Source organism: Pleurodeles waltl, chromosome 4_1 (assembly GCF_031143425.1).
Source record: "Pleurodeles waltl isolate 20211129_DDA chromosome 4_1, aPleWal1.hap1.20221129, whole genome shotgun sequence".
In the NCBI taxonomy this organism is placed as follows: domain Eukaryota; kingdom Metazoa; phylum Chordata; class Amphibia; order Caudata; family Salamandridae; genus Pleurodeles; species Pleurodeles waltl.
The window spans coordinates 811,149,882-811,175,670 of NC_090442.1; the positions used below are offsets into that span (position 1 = coordinate 811,149,882).

At 48.6% G+C, this 25,789-nt stretch overlaps 1 protein-coding gene across 1 annotated transcript in view; it reads left to right on the forward strand.

Annotated features, from left to right (window-relative positions):
* CCT2 (chaperonin containing TCP1 subunit 2) overlaps positions 1-25,789 on the forward strand; it is a 474,987-nt gene that overhangs the window by 52,296 nt on the left and 396,902 nt on the right. Inside the window, exon 5 of the mRNA XM_069229541.1 lies at positions 21,442-21,518. Within this exon, the coding sequence (XP_069085642.1) occupies positions 21,442-21,518 (77 nt within the window). The remainder of the gene's footprint in view (positions 1-21,441; positions 21,519-25,789) is intronic.

Here is a 25,789-nt window from a genome sequence, read left to right on the forward strand (position 1 = left end):
AGGGTGGCATAAGACATGCTGCAGCCCCTAGAGACCTTCCTTGGCATCAGGGCCCTTGGTACTAGAAGTACCAGTTACAAGGGACTTATCTGGATGCCAGGGTCTGCCAATTGTGGATACAAAAGTACAGGTTAGGGAAAGAACACTGGTGCTGGGGCCTGGTTAGCAGGCCTCAGCACACTTTCAATTGTAAACATAGCATCAGCAAAGGCAAAAAGTCAGGGGGCAACCATGCCAAGGAGGCATTTCCTTACAAAGGCCTTGTCGCTTTCGAAATGCACCCAGACCTCTCCAAATGGTGGAGGAGGCTGGCACCCAGTTCCTGACCCCACGTTTGGCAGCAGGACTTGTGGGAAAAATAATGAAATTAGGAGTGCCCACTTCATGCCAGTTCCACCCCTAGGATGGATGAGCTGAAGTGCACACTACTTTTTAAATTCCTTCAACTTGTATGGAAGGAATTAGTCCAATAGGGTTAGGGCTATGCCACTTCACAAAGGAAGTGCTCATAGGAAGGGTGTAGTCACACTAAAGGTAAATAGTCTATTGGATGCCACCTGGCTCTCCTTGTAACACCCATAAGTTCAGTATTTAGGTGGCTCCCCTGAACCATAGAATCCGATTCCTGTTGACCTAAGAAGAGCCAGCTAGCACAGAAGTCGCCCCAGCAGAGAAGACTAAAGAGACCAACTGACTTGGCCCCAGCCCTACTGGGCTTTGTGCAGCCCTCAAAGAAACCTGTACCCAGAATATTACTGTTCTGCAGCTCAGCGACCCCCAAAGCCTTGGGAGGACTGTCATACACGAACTCCACAGCACCATAATGGCTACACTGAAAACTGGGAAGTTTGGTATCAAACTTCTCAGCACAATAAATGCACACTGATGCCAGTGTACATTTTATTGTAAAATACACCCCAGAGGGCACCTCAGAGGTGCCCCCTGAAACCTAATCCAACTACCCGTGTAGGCTGACTGGTTCTAGCAGCCTGCCACACTCGAGACATGTTGCTGGCCACATGGGGAGAGTGCCTTTGTCACTCTGTGGCCAGTAACAAAGCCTGCACTGGGTGGAGATGCTAACACCTCCCCCAGGCAGGAGCTGTAACTCCTGGCGGTGAGCCTCAAAGGCTTACCCCCTTTGTTCCAGCACCGCAGGGCACTCCAGCTAGTGGAGTTGCCCGCCCCCTCCGGCCACGGCCCCACTTTTGGCGGCAAGGCCGGAGAAGATGATGAGAATAACAAGGAGGAGTCACTGGCCAGTCAGAACAGCCCCTAAGGTGTCCTGAGCTGAAGTGACTCTAACTTTTAGAAATCCTCCATCTTGCAGATGGAGGATTCCCCCAATAGGGATAGGAATGTGCCCCCCTCCCCTTGGGAGGAGGCACAAAGAGGGTGTACCCACCCTCATGGCTAGTAGCCATTGGCTACTAACCCCCCAGACCTAAACACGCCCTTAAATTTAGTATTTAAGGGCTTCCCTGAACCTAAGAATTTAGATTCCTGCGACTTACAGAAGAAGAGGACTGCTGAGCTGAAAAACCCCTGCAGAAGAAGAAAGAGGACACCAACTGCTTTGGCCCCAGTCCTACCGGCCTGTCTCCTGCCTTCCAAAGAGAACTGCTCCAGCGACGCTTTCCCCAGGACCAGCGACCTCTGAATCCTCAGAGGACTGCCCTGCTTCCAAGAGACCAAAAAACTCCCGAGAACAGCGGCCCTGTTCAACAAAGACTGCAACTTTGTATCCAGAGGAGCAGATTTAAAGACCCCTGCAAGAAGCGTGAGACTTGCAACACTGCACCCGGCGACCCCGACTCGACTGGTGGAGAAACAACACCTCAGGGAGGACCCTCCGGCGACTCAGAGACTGTGAGTAACCAAAGTTGTCCCCCCTGAGCCCCCACAGCGACTCCTGCAGAGGGAATCCCGAGGCTCCCCCTGACCGCGACTGCCTGCTTCAAAGACCAGACGCCTGATAAGGACACCGCACCGTAGCCCCCAGGACCTGAAGGATCCGACCGCCAGTGCAGGAGCGACCCCCAGGTGGCCCTCTCCCTTGCCCAGGTGGTGGCTACCCCGAGGAGGCCCCCCCCCCCCCCCCCCCCTTGCCTGTCTGCATCGCTGAAGAGACCCCTTGGTCTCCCATTGATTTCTATTGCGAACCCGACGCTTGTTTGCACACTGCCCTCGGCCACCCCCGTGCCGCTGAGGGTGGACTTTTTGTGTGGACTTGTGTCCCCCCTGGTCTGCCCTCCGAAGACGCGGGTACTTACCTGCTGGCAGACTGGAACTGGGGCACCCCCTTCTCCATTGAAGCCTATGTGTTTTGGGCACCACTTTGAACTCTGCACCTGACCGGCCCTGAGCTGCTGGTGTGGTGACTTTGGGGTTGCTCTGAACCCCCAACGGTGGGCTACCTTGGACCCCAATTTGAACCCTGTAGGTGGTTTACTTACCTGCAAGAACTAACATTACTTTACCTCCCCCAGGAACTGTGAAAATTGCACTGTGTCCACTTTTAAAACAGCTAATTGTGTTTTATGTAAAAAGTATATATGCTATTGTGATTATTCAAAGTTCCTAGAGTACTTACCTGCAATACCTTTCAAATGAGATATTACATGTAGAATTTTAACCTGTGGTTCTTAAAATAAACTAAGAAAAGATATTTTTCTATACCAAAACCTATTGTCCTGGATTTGTCTCTGAGTGTGTGTTCCTCATTTATTGCCTGTGTGTATGTACAACAAATGCTTAACACTACACCTTTGATAAGCCTACTGCTCGACCACACTACCACAAAATAGAGCATTAGTATTCTCTTTTTGCCACTATCTTACTGTAGGAAGTTGGCTCTGTATGTGCTATTTCAAAGTAAGGAATAGCATGCACAGAGTCCAAGGGTTCCCCTTAGAGGTAAAATAGTGGTAAAAATAGATAATACTATTGCTCTATTTTGTGGTAGTGTGGTCGAGCAGTAGGCTTATCCAAGGAGTAGTGTTAAGCATTTGTTGTACATACACATAGACAATAAATGAGGTACACACACTCAGAGACAAATCCAGCCAATAGGTTTTGTATAGAAAAATATCTTTTCTTAGTTTATTTTAAGAACCACAGGTTCAAATTTAACATGTAATATCTTGTTTGAAAGGTATTGCAGGTAAGTACATTAGGAACTTTGAATCATTTCAATTGCATGTATACTTTTCAAGTTATTGACAAATAGCTACTTTAAAAGTGGACACAGTGCAATTTTCACAGTTCCTGGGGGAGGTAAGTTTTTGTTAGTTTTACCAGGTAAGTAAGACACTTACAGGGTTCAGTTCTTGGTCCAAGGTAGCCCACCGTTGGGGGTTCAGAGCAACCCCAAAGTCACCACACCAGCAGCTCAGGGCCGGTCAGGTGCAGAGTTCAAAGTGGTGCCCAAAACGCATAGGCTAGAATGGAGAGAAGGGGGTGCCCCGGTTCCGGTCTGCTTGCAGGTAAGTACCCGCGTCTTCGGAGGGCAGACCAGGGGGGTTTTGTAGGGCACCGGGGGGGACACAAGCCCACACAGAAATTTCACCCTCAGCAGCGCGGGGGCGGCCGGGTGCAGTGTAGAAACAAGCGTCGGGTTTTCAATGTTAGTCTATGAGAGATCAAGGGATCTCTTCAGCGCTGCAGGCAGGCAAGGGGGGGCTTCCTCAGGGAAACCTCCACTTGGGCAAGGGAGAGGGACTCCTGGGGGTCACTTCTGCAGTGAAAGTCCGGTCCTTCAGGTCCTGGGGGCTGCGGGTGCAGGGTCTTTTCCAGGCGTCGGGACTTAGGTTTCAGAGAGTCGCGGTCAGGGGAAGCCTCGGGATTCCCTCTGCAGGCGGCGCTGTGGGGGCTCAGGGGGGACAGGTTTTGGTACTCACAGTCGGAGAGTAGTCCGGGGGTCCTCCCTGAGGTGTTGGTTCTCCACCAGCCGAGTCGGGGTCGCCGGGTGCAGTGTTGCAAGTCTCACGCTTCTTGCGGGGAGTTGCAGGGTTCTTTAAAGCTGCTTCTGGAAACAAAGTTGCAGTCTTTTTGGAGCAGGTCCGCTGTCCTCTGGAGTTTCTTGTCGTCGAAGCAGGGCAGTCCTCAGAGGATTCAGAGGTCGCTGGTCCCTTTGGAAGGCGTCGCTGGAGCAGAGTTCTTTGGAAGGCAGGAGACAGGCCGGTGAGTTTCTGGAGCCAAGGCAGTTGTTGTCTTCTGGTCTTCCTCTGCAGGGGTTTTCAGCGGGGCAGTCCTTCTTGTTGTTGTTGCAGGAATCTAATTTTCTAGGGTTCAGGGTAGCCCTTAAATACTAAATTTAAGGGCGTGTTTAGGTCTGGGGGGTTAGTAGCCAATGGCTACTAGCCCTGAGGGTGGGTACACCCTCTTTGTGCCTCCTCCCAAGGGGAGGGGGTCACAATCCTAACCCTATTGGGGGAATCCTCCATCTGCAAGTTGGAGGATTTCTAAAAGTTAGTCACCTCAGCTCAGGACACCTTAGGGGCTGTCCTGACTGGCCAGTGACTCCTCCTTGTTGCTTTCTTTGTTCCCTCCAGCCTTGCCGCCAAAAGTGGGGGCCGTGGCCGGAGGGGGCGGGCAACTCCACTAAGCTGGAGTGCCCTGCTGGGCTGTGACAAAGGGGTGAGCCTTTGAGGCTCACCGCCAGGTGTCACAGCTCCTGCCTGGGGGAGGTGTTAGCATCTCCACCCAGTGCAGGCTTTGTTACTGGCCTCAGAGTGACAAAGGCACTCTCCCCATGGGGCCAGCAACATGTCTCTAGTGTGGCAGGCTGCTGGAACTAGTCAGCCTACACAGACAGTCGGTTAAGTTTCAGGGGGCACCTCTAAGGTGCCCTCTGGGGTGTATTTTGCAATAAAATGTACACTGGCATCAGTGTGCATTTATTGTGCTGAGAAGTTTGATACCAAACTTCCCAGTTTTCAGTGTAGCCATTATGGTGCTGTGGAGTTCGTGTTTGACAAACTCCCAGACCATATACTCTTATGGCTACCCTGCACTTACAATGTCTAAGGTTTTGTTTAGACACTGTAGGGGTACCATGCTCATGCACTGGTACCCTCACCTATGGTATAGTGCACCCTGCCTTAGGGCTGTAAGGCCTGCTAGAGGGGTGACTGACCTATACTTGCATAGGCAGTGAGAGGCTGGCATGGCACCCTGAGGGGAGTGCCATGTCGACTTACTCGTTTTGTTCTCACCAGCACACACAAGCTGGCAAGCAGTGTGTCTGTGCTGAGTGAGAGGTCTCCAGGGTGGCATAAGACATGCTGCAGCCCTTAGAGACCTTCCTTGGCATCAGGGCCCTTGGTACTAGAAGTACCAGTTACAAGGGACTTATCTGGATGCCAGGGTCTGCCAATTGTGGATACAAAAGTACAGGTTAGGGAAAGAACACTGGTGCTGGGGCCTGGTTAGCAGGCCTCAGCACACTTTCAATTGTAAACATAGCATCAGCAAAGGCAAAAAGTCAGGGGGCAACCATGCCAAGGAGGCATTTCCTTACACTTACCTCTAAGGGGAACCCTTGGACTCTGTGCATACTATTCCTTACTTTGAAATAGTGCATACAGAGCCAACTTCCTACATTGGTGGATCAGCGGTGGGGTACAAGACTTTGCATTTTGCTGGACTACTCAGCCAATACCTGATCACATGACAAATTCCAAAAATTGTCATTAGAAATAGATTTTTGCAATTTGAACTTTCTAAATTCTTAAAAGACTTGCTAGGGCCTTGTGTGTGTTCCTGTTTAGCATTTCTTTTAGAGTTTAAAAGTTTTGTGAAAGTTTGAATTAGAACCTAGAACTAGTTTTAGATTCTTAAAAAGTATTCCAACTTTTAGAAGCATAATGTCTAGTACAGATGTGAATGTGATGGAACTCCACATCACCCCTTACCTCCATCTTAAGATGAGGGAGCTAAGGTCACTCTGTAAAATAAAGAAAATTACAATGGACCCCAGACCTTCCAAACTACAGCTCCAGGAGCTTTTGGCAGAGTTTGAAAAGGCCAACCCCTCTGAGGATGGCAACACAGAGGATGAAGATAGTGACTTGGAGGAGAATTCCCCCCCCTCCAGTCCTACTTAGGGAGAACAGAGCTGCCCAAGCCCTGACTCCAAATATACTAGCCAGAGATGCTGTTTCCCTCACAGGAGAGACCAACATCTCTGAAATCTCTGAGGATAACTCCAGTGAAGAGGACATCCAGTTAGCCAGGATGGCCAAATGATTGGCTTTGGAAAGACAGATCCTAGCCATAGAAAGGTAAAGACAAGAGATGGGCCTAAGACCCATCAATGGGTGGCAGCAACATAACTAGGGTCAGAGATTCTCCTGACATGTTGAAAATCCCTTAAGGGATTGTAACTAAATATGAAGATGGTGATGACATCACCAAATGGTTCATAGCTTTTGAGAGGGCTTGTGTAACCAGAAAAGTGAACAAATCTCACTGGGGTGCTCTCCTTTGGGAAATGTTCACTGGAAAGTGTAGGGATAGACTCCTCACACACTCTGGAAAAGATGCAGAATCTTATGACCTCATGAAGGGAACTCTGAGGGCTTTGGATTCTCCACTGAGGAGAATAGGATTAGATTCAGGGGGGCTCAAAAATCCTCGAGCCAGACCTGGGTTGATTTTGTAGACTACTCAGTGAAAACACTGGATGGTTGGATTCAAGGCAGTGGTGTAAATAATTATGATGGGCTGTACAATTTATTTGTGAAAGAACACCTGTTAAGTAATTGTTTCAATGATAAACTGCATCAGCATCTGGTAGACCTAGGACCAATTTCTCCCCAAGAATTGGGAAAGAAGGCGGACCATTGGGTCAAGACTAGGGTGACCAAGACTTCCACAGGGGGTGACCAAAAGAAAGGGGTCACAAAGCCTCCCCAGGGGAAGAGTGTTGAGACATCCAAAAACAAAAATAGTCAAGAGTCTTCTACAGGCCCCCAAAAACCTGCACAGGAGGGTGGGCTCAGAGCCTCTTCACAAACCAATTTTGGGTACAAGGTTAAAAACTTTGATCCCAAAAAGGCCTGGTGTCGTAGCTGTAATCAGCCTGGACACCAAACTGGAGAGAAGGCCTGTCCCCAGAAAAATACCACTTCTAACTCCACTCCAGCTAAAACTGGAATGGCCAGTCTCCAAGTGGGATCAACAGTGTGCCCAGAGCAAATCAGGTGTCACACTGAAGCTACATTAGTCTCTGATGGTGGGGTGGATTTAGCCACACTGGCTGCCTGGCCTCCTAACATGCAAAAATACAGGCAGCAGCTCTTAATTAATGGGACAAGTGTAGAAGGCCTGAGGGATACAGGTGCCAGTGTAACCATGGTGACAGAGAAACTGGTTTCCCCTGGTCAATACCTGGCTGGACAAACTTATCAAGTCACCAACGCTGACAATCAGACTAAAGTACATCCCATGGCTATGGTAACTTTAGAGTGGGGAGGGGTCAATGGCCTGAAACAGGTGGTGGTCTCCTCAAATATCCCAGTAGACTGTTTGCTTGGAAATGACCTGGAGTCCTCAGCATGGGCTGAGGTAGAACTGAAAACCCATGCTGGGTATCCCTGAACTGGTGTGTGTCAAGACGAGGGCACAGTGCAAGGCTCAGGGTGAAAAAGTAGAGCTGGAGTCTGGAAAAAGGGCCCAGCCTACCAAGAGAAAAGGAAAGTCAGCTGGGAAACCAGCTGCAACACAACAACAAAAAGAGAACCTCTCTTCTCAGGAAGAAGTTCTACCCTCTGAGGGAACTGAGCCTATGGAGTTAGAACCTTATCAGGTTGAGCTCTTAGGCCCAGGGGGACCCTCAAGGGAGCAGTTGTGTAAGGGGCAAGAAACCTGTCCCTCTCTTGAAGGCCTTAGGCAGCAAGCTGGTGAAGAGTCCAATGGCAAGAAAACTGGAACACATAGGGTCTATTGGGAAGATGGGCTCCTGTACACTGAGGCAAGAGATCCCAAACCTGGTGTCACTAGGAGAGTGGTAGTGCCTCAGGAGTTCAGAGAGTTCATTCTGACCTTAGCCCATGATATTCCCCTTGCTGGGCATTTGGGACAAACCAAGACGTGGGAGAGACTAGTCAACCACTTCTACTGGCCCAACATGTCCCAGAAAGTTAAGGAGTTTTGTGTCTCCTGTACCACCTGTCAAGCCAGTGGCAAGACAGGTGGACATCCAAAGGCCCCCTCCTTCCACTTCCAGTGGTGGGGGTCCCCTTTGAAAGAGTGGGTGTGGACATAGTGGGTCCACTTGAACCTCCCACAGCCTCAGGAAATATGTACATCCTAGTAGTAGTGGATCATGCTACTAGGTATCCTGAAGCTATTCCCCTTAGGTCGACTACTGCCCCTGCAGTAGCCAAGGCCCTCATTGGTATCTTTACCAGAGTGGGCTTCCCTAACGAGGTGGTGTCTGACAGAGGTACCAACTTCATGTCGGCATACCTGAAACACATGTGGAATGAGTGTGGAGTGACTTATAAATTCACTACACCCTATCATCCACAAACTAATGGCCTTGTTGAGAGATTCAACAAGACATTAAAGGGCATGATCATGGGGCTCCCAGAAAAACTCCAAAGGAGATGGGATGTCCTCTTGCCATGTCTGCTCTTCGCTTACAGAGAGGTGCCTCAGAAGGGAGTAGGATTCTCACCCTTTGAACTTCTGTTTGGCCACCCTGTAAGGGGACCACTAGCTCTTGTGAAAGAAGGCTGGGAGAGACCTCTTCATGAGCCTAAACAAGACATAGTGGACTATGTACTTGGCCTTCGCTCAAGGATGGCAGAGTACATGGAAAAGGCAAGTAAAAACCTTGAGGCCAGCCAACAGCTCCAGATGTTTTGGTATGACCAAAAGGCTGCACTGGTTGAATTTCAACCAGGGCAGAAAGTCTGGGTTTTGGAGCCTGTGGCTCCCAGGGCACTTCAGGACAAATGGAGTGGCCCTTACCCAGTGCTAGAGAGGAAGAGTCTGGTCACCTACCTGGTGGACCTGGGCACTAGCAGGAGCCCCAAGAGGGTGATCCATGTGAACCGCCTTAAGCTCTTCCATGACAGGGCTGATGTGAATCTGTTAATGGTAACATATGAGGATCAGGAAGCTGAGAGTGAGCCTCTCCCTGATCTTCTATCATCAAACCCTAATGATGGCTCAGTAGATGGAGTGATCTATTCAGGCACCCTCTCTGGCCAACAGCAATCTGACTGTAGGAAGGTCCTGCAACAGTTTGCTGAGCTCTTTTCCCTAACCCCTGGTCAGACACACCTGTGTACCCATGATGTGGACACAGGAGACAGCATGCCTGTCAAAAACAAAATATTCAGACAGTCTGATCAAGTTAAGGAAAGCATCAAGGTGGAAGTCCACAAGATGCTGGAATTGGGAGTAATTGAGCACTCCGACAGCCCCTGGGCTAGCCCAGTGGTCTTAGTCCCCAAACCTCACACCAAAGATGGAAGGAGAGAGATGAGGTTTTGTGTGGACTACAGAGGACTTAATTCTGTCACCAAGACAGATGCCCATCCCATTCCTAGAGCTGATGAACTGATAGACAAATTAGGTGCTGCCAAATTCTTAAGTACCTTTGACTTAACAGCAGGGTACTGGCAAATCAAAATGGCACCTGGAGCAAAAGAAAATACAGCATTCTCCACACCTGATGGGCATTATCAGTTCACTGTTATACCCTTTGGTTTAAAGAATGCCCCTGCCACCTTCCAAAGGTTGGTGAATTCCTACAGTGTGTTTTCTTTATTGTCTCTGTGAGTACAACAAATACTTAACACAACTCCTTGATAAGCCTAACTGCTCACCAACACTACCACAAAAAGAACAGTAGACCTATGTATTTCTGCATCTGCAAGCCTTTGGGTTCCACTGGACTCTCTGCACAGTGTACTATACAGAGAGTCATCTTTTTACATTGGTGGAACAGTGGTGGATCTGCGACTTTGCATTTGCTGATACCACTTGGTCAATAAGTGACTACACAAGTAAATCGAAAAATTGCCTTTAGTCAAGTTGCATTTTTTGAATTGGGTATTTTTTGAAATTCCTAAAGTCCCTGTAGCTTAACATTAATACTTATAAACTTCAGTTAGGACTACAAAAACTTGTGTTAGGATTTATTTCTCTAGCTCAAAAAGGTCCCCACTTTAGTAAAATAATGAGGACCTCCGAGGACAGGGTGTTGGAGCTCACTGTCACACTTTACCTTCAGCTTTCCCACAAGCAGTTAAGGGTTCTCTGTAAAGGGTACATAATAAATACACACTCAAACCCTACCTGTGCAAGACTCCAGTAGCTACTGGCAGAGAATGACCAGGCCCATCCTTCTGATTAGGCTGCTGATTGTGTAACTGAGCATCAGGACAACTCAAGTGAGGAGGAAGAAACTTCAACCTGAAATATCGGTACCTGTATCTCAGTTTTCTAGGACACCTCCCTCTAGAGAAGATGGCTCGGTTTTCTCAACATCCAGATATAGAATCTCTGAAGTAGATGCTTTCTTAGAGATGTTAGCTAAGAGAATGAACATGGTACACAGGATCTTAGCTATAGAGAGGGAAAGAGCGGTAGTTATTTTAGCACCCATGAATGGTGGCTGCAATATCATAACTAGGGACAGAGTAGAGCACTATGACCCTAAAACCCCCAAAGGGATTGGCCCCAAATATGAGGAAGGTGATGACATCACCAAGTGGTTCACAGGCTGAGTGGGCCAGTGTTTCCAGAAAACTTGAGAGAGCATTGTGGAACTCTCCTTTGGGAGCTGTTCTCAGGAAAGTGTAGGGATAGACTCCTCACACTGAATGAGGCAGATGGAACCTCCTATGATCTCATGAAGGCTACCCCGATTGAGGGATTTGCGTTGGCTCCTGAGGAGTACAGAATTAAATTCATGGAGACTCTAAAAACCCAATCAGTCCTGGGTTGATTTTTGTGGACTCCTCCGTGAAAACTCTAGGTGGCTGGTTAAAAGGTAACAATGTGCATGATTATGAAGGGAGGGCTTTACAATCTACTGATGAAAGAGCATCTGTTGAGTAATTGTGTTCACAAAAAGTTGCACCAGTACCTGGTAGACCTAGGTCCACTTTCTCCTCTAAAGCTGGGGAACAAGACCGACCACTGGGTCAAAACAAGTGTGACTAAGACTTCCACTGGTGGAGGTAGGGGGACCACAAGAAAGAGACCAAATGCCCCTTTAAGGTAAAGAGGGTCACAAAACCCAGGAAAAAAAAGTCTGCTAAACGCCCCACAAAGACCTGAACAGGAGGGTGCGCCCAAGACTCTTCCCAGCCCACAGGTGGGTACAAAGGGAAAAACTGGAATTCCAGAAAGGCTTGGTGCAATAACTACAAAACCAATGGACACCAAACTGGAGATCTTAACCGTCCTAACAAAAAGAAAGCCTCTAGTACACCTGCAGTAAATGCAGTGGTAAGTCTCCAGATGAGATTCCAAGTAGGCCCTGATCATGTCACTGAGCCTACTGAGGCAACTTTTAAGTCTCAGAGGGTAGGGTAGATGTAGCTGCCATGGCTGTCTGGCTCAGTAGTCTGGAAACGTATAGGCAACAGTCCCATATAAATGGGATTCAAGTTGAAGCACTGAGAGACACTGATGCCAGTGTCACCATGGTGACTGAGCAACTGGTGTCCTGTCTTCCTGGAGAAACATATTCTGTCTACATGTGCTGACAATTAGGCTAAGGTCCATCCCATGGCAATGGTGTCCTTAGTATGGTTAGGGGTTACTGATCAAAAGAAGGTGGTGGTATCTCTTGCTATGCCTGTCCAGTGTCTGCTAGGGAATGATCTGGAGTCGAAAGAGATACCCATGCAGCTATGCTGGGTATACCTGAGTGGGTGTGCGTCAAAACCCGAGCACAGAGCAAAGCACAGGGTAAAAAAGTAGAGTTGGAGCCTAGGATAATGGTCTAACCTACTGAGAGAAAAGGCAGGAAGACTTGGGGACCAGCTTCCAAACAGATCACAGAGCAGGATCTCTCTCCTGCCAGCCCCAGAGGGAACTGAGCCTCAGGAGCTTGGGCCTTACACAGCAGAGCTCCTAGGACCAGGGGGACCCCCCGAGGGAAGGTTTGAGCCAGGGACAACAAACCTGTCCCACTCTCGAAAGCCTGAGGCAGCAGGCTGCTGCACAGTTAAAAGGTGATGGTAGTGTTACCCACAGGACCTGTTGGGAGGAGAGGTTCAGTGCCTTAGCAATGCAGAGGGTTTCTCCGAACATTGTCCATGAAATCCCCTTAGCTGGGCATCTTGACCAGACAAAAATATGGCGTTGGTTAGTCAACCACTTATACTGGCCAGGCATGTCCTAGAAAGTAAAGGAGTTTAGAAGCTCCTGTGCCACCTGTTAGTGGCAAGACAGGTGGACACTGTTCAGAGAGGTGTACTGTTTTCCCTCCTTGTAAATCTCACATTTGATGATGGACCACAGGTTCTCAATGGGGTTCAGATCAGGTGAACAAGGAGGCCATGTCATTAGATTTCCTTCTTTTATACCCTTTCTTGCCAGCCACGCTGTGGAGTACTTGGACGCGTGTGATGGAGCATTGTCCTGCATGAGAATCATGTTTTTCTTGAAGGATGCAGACTTCTTCCTGTACCACTGCTTGAAGAAGGTGTCTTCCAGGAACTGGCAGTAGGACTGGGAGTTGAGCTTGACTCCATCCTCAACCCGAAAAGGCCCCACAAGCTCATCTTTGATGATACCAGCCCAAACCAGTACTCCACCTCCACCTTGCTGGCGTCTGAGTCGGACTGGAGCTCTCTGCCCTTTACCAATCCAGCCACGGGCCCATCCATCTGGCCCATCAAGACTCACTCTCATTTCATCAGTCCATAAAACCTTAGAAAAATCAGTCTTGAGATATTTCTTGGCCCAGTCTTGACGTTTCAGCTTGTGTGTCTTGTTCAGTGGTGGTCGTCTTTCAGCCTTTCTTACCTTGGCCATGTCTCTGAGTATTGCACACATTCTGCTTTTGGGAACTCCAGTGATGTTGCATCTCTGAAATATGGCCAAACTGGTGGCAAGTGGCATCGTGGCAGCTGCACGCTTGACTTTTCTCAGTTCATGGGCAGTTATTTTGCGCCTTGGTTTTTCCACACGCTTCTTGCGACCCTGTTGACTATTTTGAATGAAACGCTTGATTGTTCGATGATCACGCTTCAGAAGCTTTGCAATTTTAAGAGTGCTGCATCCCTCTGCAAGATATCTCACTATTTTTTACTTTTCTGAGCCTGTCAAGTCCTTCTTTTGACCCATTTTGCCAAAGGAAAGGAAGTTGCCTAATAATTATGCACACCTGATATAGGGTGTTGATGTCATTAGACCACACCCCTTCTCATTACAGAGATGCACATCACCTAATATGCTTAATTGGTAGTAGGCTTTCGAGCCTATACAGCTTGGAGTAAGACAACATGCATAAAGAGGATGATGTGGTCAAAATACTCATTTGCCTAATAATTCTGCACTCCCTGTACTTTCACATTCCCATCCTGCCTGCCCACAGATGTTACCTGCAGTTCATGGTGGGACCTGTTCACAGTGGGCACTGTCAGTTTGCTGTGCTTCTTTTCGGCCTTACCAGCACCCCTCTGGTGTTTATCAAGGTGATGGCGATGGTTGCTGCACATCTGGAGTTCGAGTTTTTCCCCTACCTCTTCCACCTCCAGACTATAGCTAACCTCCTGCACATGCTAAGGTTTAAAATCTCTGTGCCGGAGTGACAACTGATTGTCTTAAACACTCCCTCTTATCAGAGCTGTTCTGGATGCAGGGCAGGTTCGGGCTTATCCTCCTGAACGGCGGGTCCAGAAAAGTCAAGCTAGGATACAAATGTTTCAGGCTCTATACTGGATTTCGGTGAGACAGACTGTGAGGCTGCTGGGCCTCAGAGCATCCTGTTGGTAACGCATGCCCTTTGGCATACATGGGCTCTGCAGTGGGACCTGAAGTTCCAGTGGGCGCAGCATCAGAGGAATCTCTCTGACATGATCCGGATCTTGGAGGGAACGGCAAAAGACCTGCAGTGATGGCTAACTCACTGCGACCGGGTCAGTGGCAGACCCCTTCCCTTCCCCAACCAGAGCCAACTAGTGACAGATGCATCACTCCTGGCCTGGACCTGCTATCTGGGTGAGATCAAAATCAGATGGCTCTGGTCTCTGGCAGAGTCCGGAGACCTTATAAACTTCTTGGCGATTTCCTTGATGTTGAAGGCCTTTCTACCTTCATTAAGGGAAGGCTGGTGCACAGACCATTGCAAGTGGTGGTGGGGAGGGGAACCTTGGGATAATTGCCTGGTCCCTATGCTAAGAGGTGTTGCATCTCTTGCCATGGCTGGAACACTAAGCCATTTTGATGATGGTTCAAAACCTGGCAGGCTTTCTGAACTCAAGAGCTGACATACACAGCCATCGATTCTCAGCTGGTCATGAATGGTGCCTCCATCCAGAGGTAGTGCAAAGCCTCTTCTCTTCCAAAAGGGGGGAGAGCCTTGATTAGATCTTTTCACCAACTCTGAGAACACATAATGTCAGCAGTTTTGTACACTTGAGTTTCCAAGGCAGCTCTAACTTGGAGATGATTTTTATCTTTAGTGGAGCTGTGGCCCCTTTTATACCCTTCTGCCAATACCACTCGTGCCCAGCGTTCTCTAGAAGATCAGGAATGATGGGACTATGAGTCATTCTTGTGGTTCTGGACTGGGCACAAAGTGTCTGGTATCCTAAGATGTTGAGCATGTGCATCAGTTCTCTGGCCAAGCTGCCTTTTCAGGAGGCTCCTCTGTTGCAGCAACAGGGAAGGGTTGTGCACTCGAACCTGCACACACACTGCCTTCATACGTAGAGATTGAGCAGCGACAGTTGACAGCCCTCCACCTTCATCACAAAGTCTGTGATGGTACCTTGGCAGCCAGGCGTCCCACCACCAAGATGGTATACTCCTACCAATGGGATAGATTTGTTGCATGGTGTGTAACAAAAAGCATTGCTCTCCCTTCTCTACTCCTCTTTCTCTGGTCCTATCTTTTTTTTTTTTTTTTGTCCCAGTAGGACTCTGCTCTGAGCACTGGTAAGGGCTATCCTGCATTTTTGTATGTGCTGGACTAGCCTTCCTTATTTGTCACCCGCTGTGGTGAGATTCTGCAAAGGTTTGCAACATATGTTGCTCCAACTCCCAACTAATGCCATTCATCATGCCCCAGTGGGACTTGACCCTGGTTCTCACTTTCCTGGTGTGTGCTCCCTTTGAGCTGTTACACAACTTATCTCTTTGGTAATTAACCATCAAAACCGCTTTTCGGAGCCCACTACATCAGCAGTGAAGATCAGTGAGTTGCTGGTTCTCTCTGTGCACCCTCCATAAAAATAAGGAAATAGGGATGTTTGGTGTAAAGAAATGGCTCCCTGTTGCAGTTACCCCCCACTGATACTGATGCTGACTTGACTGAGAAGTGTGCTGGGACCCTGCTAACCAGGCCCCAGCACCAGTGTTCTTTCACCTAAAATGTACCGTTGTCTCCACAATTGGCACTACCCTGGCACCCAGGTAAGTCCCTTGTAACTGGTACCCCTGATACCAAGGGAAGGTCTCTAAGGGCTGCAGCATGTCTTATGCCACCCTTGGGACCCCTCACTCAGCACAGACCCACTGCTTGCCAGCTTGTGTGTTCTGGTGGGGAGAAAATGACTAAGCCGACATGGCACTCCCCTCAGGGTGCCCTGCCAACCTCACACTGCCTGTGGCATAGGTAAGTCACCCCTTTAGCAGGCCTTACAGCCCTAAGGCAGGGTGCACTACACCACAGGTGAGGGCATAGGTGCATGAGCACTATGCCCCTACAGTGTCTAAGCAAAACCTTAGACATTGTAAGTGCAGGGTAGCCATAAGAGAATATGGTCTGGGAGTCTGTCAAAAACGAACTCCACAGCTCCATAATGGCTACACTGAATACTGGAAAGTTTGGTACCAAACGTCTCAGAATAATAAACCCACACTTATTCCAGTGTTGGATTTATTAAAAAATGCACACAGAGGTAAGATGCCCCCTGTATTTTACCCAATTGTTCAGTGCAGGACTGACTGGTCTGTGCCAGCCTGCTGCTGAGAGACGAGTTTCTGACCCCATGCGGTGAGAGCCTTTGTGCTCTCCGAGGACAGAAACACAGCCTGCTCTGGGTGGAGGTGCTTCACACCTCCCCCCTGCAGGAACTGTAACACCTAGCAGTGAGCTTCAAAGGCTCAAGCTTCGTGTTACAATGCTCCAGGGCACTCCAGCTAGTGGAGATGCCCGCCCCCTGGACCCAGCCCCCAGGAGAGATAATGAGAAAAACAAGGAGTCGTCACTGGCCAGTCAGGACAGCCCCTAAGGTGTCCTGAGCTGAGGTGACTCTAACTTTTAGAAATCCTCCATCTTGCAGATGGAGGATTCCCCCAATAGGATTAGGGATGTGCCCCCCTCCCCTCAGGGAGGAGGCACAAAGAGGGTGTACCCACCCTCAGGGCTAGTAGCCATTGGCTACTAACCCCCCAGACCTAAACGCGCCCTTAAATTTAGTATTTAAGGGCTCCCCAGAACCTAGGAACTCAGATTCCTGCAACCTAAGAAGAAGAGGACTGCTAAGCTGAAAAACCCTGCAGAGAAGACGGAGAAACCAACTGCTTTGGCCCCAGCTCTACCGGCCTGTCTCCCCACTTCTAAAGACACTGCTCCAGCGACGCTTTCCCCAGGGACCAGCGACCTCTGAAGCCTCAGAGGACTGCCCTGCATCTAGAAGGACCAAGAATTCCCGAGGACAGCGGCTCTGTTCACCAAAGACTGCAACTTTGCAACAAAGAAGCAACTTTGAAACAACTCGTGTTTCCCGCCGGAAGCGTGAGACTTGGCACTGTGCACCCGACGCCCCCGGCTCGACTTGTGGAGAACAATCACTTCAGGGAGGACTCCCCGGCGACTGCTAGACCGTGAGTAGCCAGAGTTTCCCCCCCGGAGCCCCCACAGCGACGCCTGCAGAGGGAATCCCGAGGCTCCCCCTGACCGCGACTGCCTGCTTCTAAGATCCGACGCCTGGTAAAGACTCTGCACCCGCAGCCCCCAGGGCCTGAAGGATCCGACCTCCAAGTGCAGGAGCGACCCCCAGGTGGCCCTCTCCCTTGCCCAGGTGGTGGCTACCCTGAGGAGCCCCCTCCTTGCCTGCCTGCATCGCTGAAGAGACCCCTTGGTCTCCCATTGCTTTCTATTACAAACCTGACGCTTGTTTGCACACTGCACCCGGCCGCCCCCGTGCCGCTGAGGGTGTACTTTCTGTGTGGACTTTTGTGTCTCCCCCTAACCCCCCCCCCCCTGGTGCCCTACAAAACCCCCCTGGACTGCCCTCCGAAGACGCGGGTACTTACCTGCTGGCAGACTGGAACCAGGGCACCCCCTTCTCCATTGAAGCCTATGCGTTTTGGGCACCACTTTGACCTCTGCACCTGACCGGCCCTGAGCTGCTGGTGTGGTAACATTGGGGTTGCTCTGAACCCCCAACGGTGGGCTACCTTGGACCCAAACTTGAACCCCGTAGGTGGTTTACTTGCCTGCAAAAACTAAATCTTACTCCCCCCGAGGAACTGTGAAAAGTGCACTGTCTAGTTTTAAAATAGCTATATGTGATTTATGTGAAAACTGTATATGCTATTTTGCTAATTCAAAGTTCCTAAAGTACCTACCTGCAATGCCTTTCATTTGAAGTATTACATGTAAATCTTGAACGTGTGGTTCTTAAAATAAACTAAGAAAATATATTTTTCTATACAAAAACCTATTGGCCTGGAATTGTCTCTGAGTGTGTGTTCCTTATTTATTGCCTGTGTGGGTACAACAAATGCTTAACACTACTCCTTTGATAAGCCTACTGCTCGACCACACTACCACAAAATAGTGCATTAGTATTAACTTTTTGCCACTATCTTACCTCTAAGGGGAACCCTTGGACTCTGTGCATACTATTCCTTACTTTGAAATAGTGCATACAGAGCCAACTTCCTACACAAACGCTGTCAGAACCCCAGATGCCAGACCACTTACAGCATCATTAGGAAACTGAGGGGGCATAGGAGTGAGGAGGCCTGAGGCAGAGGACTTCGAGCTTCTGAATTGATGTCTCTCTTAGTCACAGTATTGAGGCCTGTAACAGAAATGGAGTGGGGTAGAGGTAAGAACAAGACTTGTTGAAAAAACATTCAGTATCCCCCCCCAAATGAATACCTGTGCACTGAGCCTATCCGATATCACCAGTGATGTAAATGATCTGCCTGCCACTGGTTGTAATATCAGTACTTGAGGATCGGGCCTGAGGGTGCTTTCTCTTATTGCTCAGTCTCTCAGCACAATCCATGTAACTGCCATACTAATTATTGAATGTTCAGTGTTCAGACTATAACCTTTGCCCATTTGTTCTACAATAGTTCAGCAAAATACAAGTATTTTAACACCTGGTCTTTTGACAAGATATTGAGTGCTACTGGTCAGGATTTCTAAGCCCTTTTGGACAGTGCCTTTTGCCTTGTGCCTAAAAAGCATACACGGACAAAAACCTCAGTATGGGAGTCATGCTTACTGCATTAGATCGATGGCAGTTCTGTATTTGCTTTAGTACTTCTCGATGAATGTAGTTTAATATCGTTTTGCTCAGTTTTAAAATGGTTGTCTTTCAAATTTCAATTTTCATGACTACTCCTCTAGTAAAATGATTAACCTTAGTGCTACATTTTTTTGTTCTAGTTACATATTCGAAAGAATCTGGCAAATAAACCATTTGTAATCATAGAACTCCGATGCTGTTTTGAATACTTACAGCCTACTTTCTTTCTGGGTTATTCCAACCATAACTGTGTTGTATATAGGAGATTTGCCAGGCATGTGATTGGGTGATCAGCTACTTGGCTTTAAGGTGGGCTTGAGAGGAAGGGTTTTGGAAAGTGCCACTGTTGGCATGGTTACCCCCCTGCCCCTACGCTTTTTGCTAAGCATTAATGCCAGCTTTGATTGAAAGTGTGCTGGGACCCTGCTAACCAGGCCCCACCACCAGTGTTCTTTCCCTAAAACTGTACCTTTTGTTCCCACAATTGGCACAGCCCTGGCACACAGATAAGTCCCTTGTAAAAGGTACCAGTGGTACCAAAGGCCCTGTGACCAGGGGAGGTCTCTAAGGGCTGCAACATGTATTATGCCTCCTTGGGGGACCCCTCACTCAGCACATGCACGCTGCCTTGCAGCTCGGGTGTGCTGGTGGTCTGGTATCAAACTTCTCAGCACAATAAACCCACACTGATGCCACTGTGGGATTTATTGCAAAATGCACACAGAGGGCATCTTAAAGATGCCCCCTGTATGTTAGCCCAACTGCTAGTGTAGGACTGACTGGTCTGTGCCAGCCTGCCACTTTCAGATGAGTTTCTGACCACATAGGAAGAGTGCCTTTGTGCACGCTGTGGTCAGAAACAAAGCCTGTCTCGGTGGAGGTGCTACACACCTCCCTGCAGGAACTGTAACACCTGGTGGCGATTCTCAAATGCTCAAGTCTTGGATTGCAGTGCTCCAAGGCACTCCAGCTAGTGGAGATGCCCGCCCCCTGGACAAAGCCTCACTTTTGGTGGCAAATCTGGCAGAAAAATTAGGGAGAACAGGGAAAAGTGACCACCCCATCCAGGACCATGCATAAGGTGCCCAGAATTGAGGTGAACCCTCCCCCCCCCGCAGAATCCCCCATCTTGGTTTGGAGGACAGGTACCAATAGGGATAGGATATGTGTTCCCCCCCCCCAAAGGGAGTGGGCAAAAGGAGGATGTAGGCCACCCTCAAGGATGTGCCATCTGACCCCCTAATATGCCCCTAAATCTAGGATTTAAGGGCCTCCCTGAACCCAGCTCACCAGATCCTGGCGACCAACAAGAAGAACGACTGCTAAGCTGAAAACCCCAGCAGAGAAGAAGGAAGGTGACAACTGCTTAGGCCCCAGCCCTACCGGCCTGTCTCCTGCTTCAAAGAACCTGCAACAAGACCAGCGACTCCTCCTGCGGGCCAAGGGACCTCTGCCAACTCCAGAGGACTGCCCTGCACCCAAAAGGACCAAAGAACTCCTGAGGACAGCGGCTCTGTCCCAAAGAAACTTTCAACCAAGGACTCTCACCTCAGTCCGGATTCGTGAGTCCTGACCCCTGTGCACCCAACGCCCACGGCCCGTGTCCAGGAGGTCCACCCAGCAAGCAAGGGTCCCCAGGCGATTGGGAACAAGAGCCCACCCTGGATTGACCCCTACAAGCCCCCGCGACGATGCCTGCATGAGCAATCCAGAGGACCCCCCCCCTGACTGCGAGCTCCGGACGAAGATATCCAGTGCCTAAAGGACACACTGCAGCCCCAGCCCCTAGGCCTTGGAGAACCTGGCTCCGGTGCAGCATCGACCAGCAAGAGGCCCTCTTCCCTGCCCAGCTGGTGGTTTGCCAGAGAAGCCCCCCTGGACCTCGTCTGCAGCCTCAGTGACACCCTGTGGTTGCCTCATTGAAGTGCATTGAGAACCCGATGCCCTGTTTGCACCCTGCCGCCCTAGTGCCGCTGAGTGTGTGTGTTGTTTGCCTACATGGGCCCCCTCCAGTTCTCTCTTGACCCACTCTGTCTTAATTTGGTTCCTCTTTGACCACTGCACCCGACCGGCCCCATGTTGCTGGTGGTGGGTGTTTGGGGTTAACTTGAACTCCTAACGACGGACTACCTAGTAAAACTGTATTATCTTTTCTTCCCCCAGGTACTGTTGAAAATTGCAGTGTCCACTTTTAAAGGAAACTGCATACATGGTTGATTCCATTCAAAGTCATGATAATATCCATGCAAAGTACCTTTCATTTTATGTACTTACCTGCAAACTGAATATTGTGGTTCTAGAAATAAATTAACAAAATATATTTTTTCTATAAAAACCTATTGGTCTGGAGTTGTCATTGAGTGTGTGTTTCTTGTTTTGATTCTGTGTGTACAACAAATGCTTAACATTACCCTCTGATAAGCCTAACTGCTCGACCACACTACCACAAATAGAGCATTAGTATTATCTGTTCTTGCCTCTGTCAAGCCTCTGGGGAACCCCTGGACTCTGTGCACACTATATCTCATTTTGATATAGTATATACAGAGCCAGCTTCCTATAAAGGGTCTAAGCTCACTCAACTATTTATGCACAGCCTTTGGTCCTGCAGCCAGGTGAATGAGTAGGTAGGGGGATTTAAGGAATGAGAATATCATATTATATGTCCTGAATTATTTCTTTTGTGCATAGGTATCTGGTGCTGTGAGATATTACAATGTACTCTAAAGTTTTTGACTGTTTACATTTTTAGACATGTCCAAGGTCCAAGATGACGAAGTTGGAGATGGAACAACATCAGTAACAGTTTTGGCAGCTGAACTTTTAAGGGTATGGAAGTTTACATGCTATTTTGTGCATCTAGATGCCAATAATGACACTTCAGTACTGCCTCATTCTAAAGATATGTTCAGTGAATAATGACTTAGCTTTAGAGTCTCAATCCTGCATGCCTTTCCCAAGGGTTATTTCTTTTGAAGTTTGGCTACTGTGTCCTTGCGTCTTCATAATCTTTCTACCACAAAAGGTATCCAGCTAAAATGTGAATTTAAGTTGACCCAGGGTCCTTGAGTTTCCCTGGAGGAACAGGGAAAGTGTCCAACATATAGCAAAATGTTGTGTCTTTTTGAAAAATGGATAAAAATTGGGGTGCAACAAAACGTATGGTTTCTCTCTAAAAGTTGCATTAACAGTTGTTCTTAATGTGCTAAGGTCACCATCTTTCCAACTTCTATGAACAAGCACATGTTTTTTTTAAGTGGTAGTAGATATATTTTATATTTATTTTTGTGGTTTCTACTTACATAATGTTTATCGAAACCGGTGTAAAACCTATGTGTCACCAGTAAACTATACATTTACGAAAAGAAGACAAATATATTATTAAGCATCTTTTTGAAGGTTCTCTAGCAGTTTATCCCATTTAGCTTATATCCCATGCTCTATTTGCATATTTCCTTTTATGGTTTTTATTTATTTATTATTTTGGGAATCGTTACCTGTAAGTATAAGAAATTTGGATCAGAGGGGTCAGTACAATCGGAAGGTGACAGTCGTGCCAGCGTGAGTCTTTGCTTCTGGTGTTCTGCAAACCCTGGCTGGGGCCAAGAACTGCATTTAGCATATCATTTCAGGTAATAGCGAAGCAGAGCCACCCGAGACTAATATCCCAAACTCAGCAAGGTAACAAATGGCATGCAATAAATCAGTGTCATCTCAGTGCCTTTTCTTTTAAAATAGGAAAAAATACTTTAATACATGAAAAATGAAATTCTGTGCATAGCATTCAGATTCTTACAAAATAGAAGATGGGAAAACCATTGAAGGGCCTCACAGACTACAGGGGGTGCACACTAAAGTGCGGTCACAGAAGTCCACTGACCCCTTAGAAGCAAACTAGACCACTTAGGTTTGAGCCTCCATTTTACTGTGCCAGCAGACCCTAACCACTGGAACCACTGTACTTCAATATTTGCTTGAAGTGCATCATGTAGTATGCAGTTATAAAAGGCAAAGCCTACTGGCTTTGTCATAAGATTGTCACAGAGCAATGTTGTAAAGAAATGGCTCCCTGTTGCAGTTACCCCCCACTTTTTGCCTGATACTGATGCTGACTTGACTGAGAAGTGTGCTGGGACCCTGCTAACCAGGCCCCAGCCCCAGTGTTCCTTCACCTAAAATGTACCATTGTATCCACAATTGGCACACCCTGGCATTCAGATAAGTCCCTTGTAACTGGTACTTCTAGTACCAAGGGCCCTGATGCCAAGAAAGGTCTCTAAGGGCTGCAGCATGTCTTATGCCATCCTAGAGACCCCTCACTCAGCACAGACACACTGCTTACAAGCCTGTGTGCTAGTGAGAACAAAATGAGTAAGTCGACATGGCACTCCCCTCAGGGTGCCATGCCAGCCTCTCACTGCCTATGCAGTATAGGTAAGACACCCCTCTAGCAGGCCTTACAGCCCTAAGGCAGGGTGCACTATACCATAGGTGAGGGTACCAGTGCATGAGCACTGTGCCCCTACAGTGTCTAAACAAAACCTTAGACATTGTAAGTGCAGGGTAGCCATAAGAGTATATGGTCTGGGAGTCTGTTTTACACGAACTCCACAGCACCATAATGGCTACACTGAAAACTGGGAAGTTTGGTATCAAACTTTTCAGCACAATAAATGCACACTGATGCCAGTGTACATTTTATTGTAAAATACACCACAGAGGGCACCTTAGAGGTGCCCCCTGAAACTTAACCAACTATCTGTGTAGGCTGACTGGTTCCAGCAGCCTGCCACACTAGAGACATGTTGCTGGCCCCATGGGGAGAGTGCCTTTGTCACTCTGAGGCCAGTAACAAAGCCTGCACTGGGTGGAGATGCTAACACCTCCCCCAGGCAGGAGCTGTGACACCTGGCGGTGAGCCTCAAAGGCTCACCCCTTTGTCACAGCCCAGCAGGGCACTCCAGCTTAGTGGAGTTGCCCGCCCCCTCCGGCCACGGCCCCCACTTTTGGCGGCAAGGCTGGAGGGAACAAAGAAAGCAACAAGGAGGAGTCACTGGCCAGTCAGGACAGCCCCTAAGGTGTCCTGAGCTGAGGTGACTCTAACTTTTAGAAATCCTCCATCTTGCAGATGGAGGATTCCCCCAATAGGGTTAGGATTGTGACCCCCTCCCCTTGGGAGGAGGCACAAAGAGGGTGTACCCACCCTCAGGGCTAGTAGCCATTGGCTACTAACCCCCCAGACCTAAACACGCCCTTAAATTTAGTATTTAAGGGCTACCCTGAACCCTAGAAAATTAGATTCCTGCAACTACAAGAAGAAGGACTGCCCAGCTGAAAACCCCTGCAGAGGAAGACCAGAAGACGACAACTGCCTTGGCTCCAGAAACTCACCGGCCTGTCTCCTGCCTTCCAAAGATCCTGCTCCAGCGACGCCTTCCAAAGGGACCAGCGACCTCGACCTCCTCTGAGGACTGCCCCTGCTTCGAAAAGACAAGAAACTCCCGAGGACAGCGGACCTGCTCCAAGAAAGGCTGCAACTTTGTTTCCAGCAGCTTTGAAAGAACCCTGCAAGCTCCCCGCAAGAAGCGTGAGACTTGCAACACTGCACCCGGCGACCCCGACTCGGCTGGTGGCGATCCAACACCTCAGGAGGGACCCCAGGACTACTCGAAGACTGTGAGTACAAAAACCTGTCCCCCCTGAGCCCCCACAGCGCCGCCTGCAGAGGGAATCCCGAGGCTTCCCCTGACCGCGACTCTTTGAATCCTAAGTCCCGACACCTGGGAGAGACCCTGCACCCCCCAGGACCTGAAGGACCGGACTTTCACTGGAGGAGTGACCCCCAGGAGTCCCTCTCCCTTGATCAAGTGGAGGTTTCCCCGAGGAACCCCCCCCTTGCCTGCCTGCAGCGCTGAAGAGATCCCTAGATCTCCCATTGACTTCCATTACAAACCCGACGCTTGTTTCTACACTGCACCCGGCCGCCCCCGCGCTGCTGAGGGTAAAATTTCTGTGTGGGCTTGTGTCCCCTCCGGTGCCCTACAAAACCCCCCTGGTCTGCCCTCCGAAGACGCGGGTACTTACCTGCAAGCAGACCGGAACCGGGGCACCCCTTTCTCTCCATTCTAGCCTATGTGTTTTGGGCACCACTTTGAACTCTGCACCTGACCGGCCCTGAGCTGCTGGTGTGGTGACTTTGGGGTTGCTCTGAACCCCCAACGGTGGGCTACCTTGGACCAAGAACTAAGCCCTGTAAGTGTCTTACTTACCTGGTTAACCTAACAAATACTTACCTCCCCTAGGAACTGTGAAAATTGCACTGTCCACTTTTAAAACAGCTATTTGTGAATAACTTGAAAAGTATACATGCAATTTTGATGATTTGAAGTTCCTAAAGTACTTACCTGCAATACCTTTCGAATGAGATATTACATGTAGAATTTGAACCTGTGGTTCTTAAAATAAACTAAGAAAAGATATTTTTCTATATAAAAACCTATTGGCTGGATTTGTCTCTGAGTGTGTGTACCTCATTTATTGTCTATGTGTATGTACAACAAATGCTTAACACTACTCCTTGGATAAGCCTACTGCTCGACCACACTACCACAAAATAGAGCATTAGTATTATCTCTTTTTACCACTATTTTACCTCTAAGGGGAAACCTTGGACTCTGTGCATGCTATTCCTTACTTTGAAATAGCACATACAGAGCCAACTTCCTACAGATGATATTTACACTTCTGAATGCGTGTTGTTATGTTTAGTCTCCGCATCTAGTAACAGGTAGATATGAAGCAGTGCCCATTTGTCCCTTTTCCTTCAGGCTACTGAGAGTATTTGGTTTTAGATTTCTATTGACTCATTACAGTAGATGAAGTTGTATAACTACTGTATGGGAGTCTGCGCTTTTCCACAACCCCTGAGTTGGACTACATATTTCTTGCCAGATGAAGCACCAACGTTGTGACTTTACTGTTTGTACCCAACCCAATGGCACAACTTGTGATGTTTTCTGTATTGGAACATCTATCACCATATTTATCATTTTCATCACTTGTACCCATAATTTTTTTAAATTTTTTTTTTACTCCCAAGC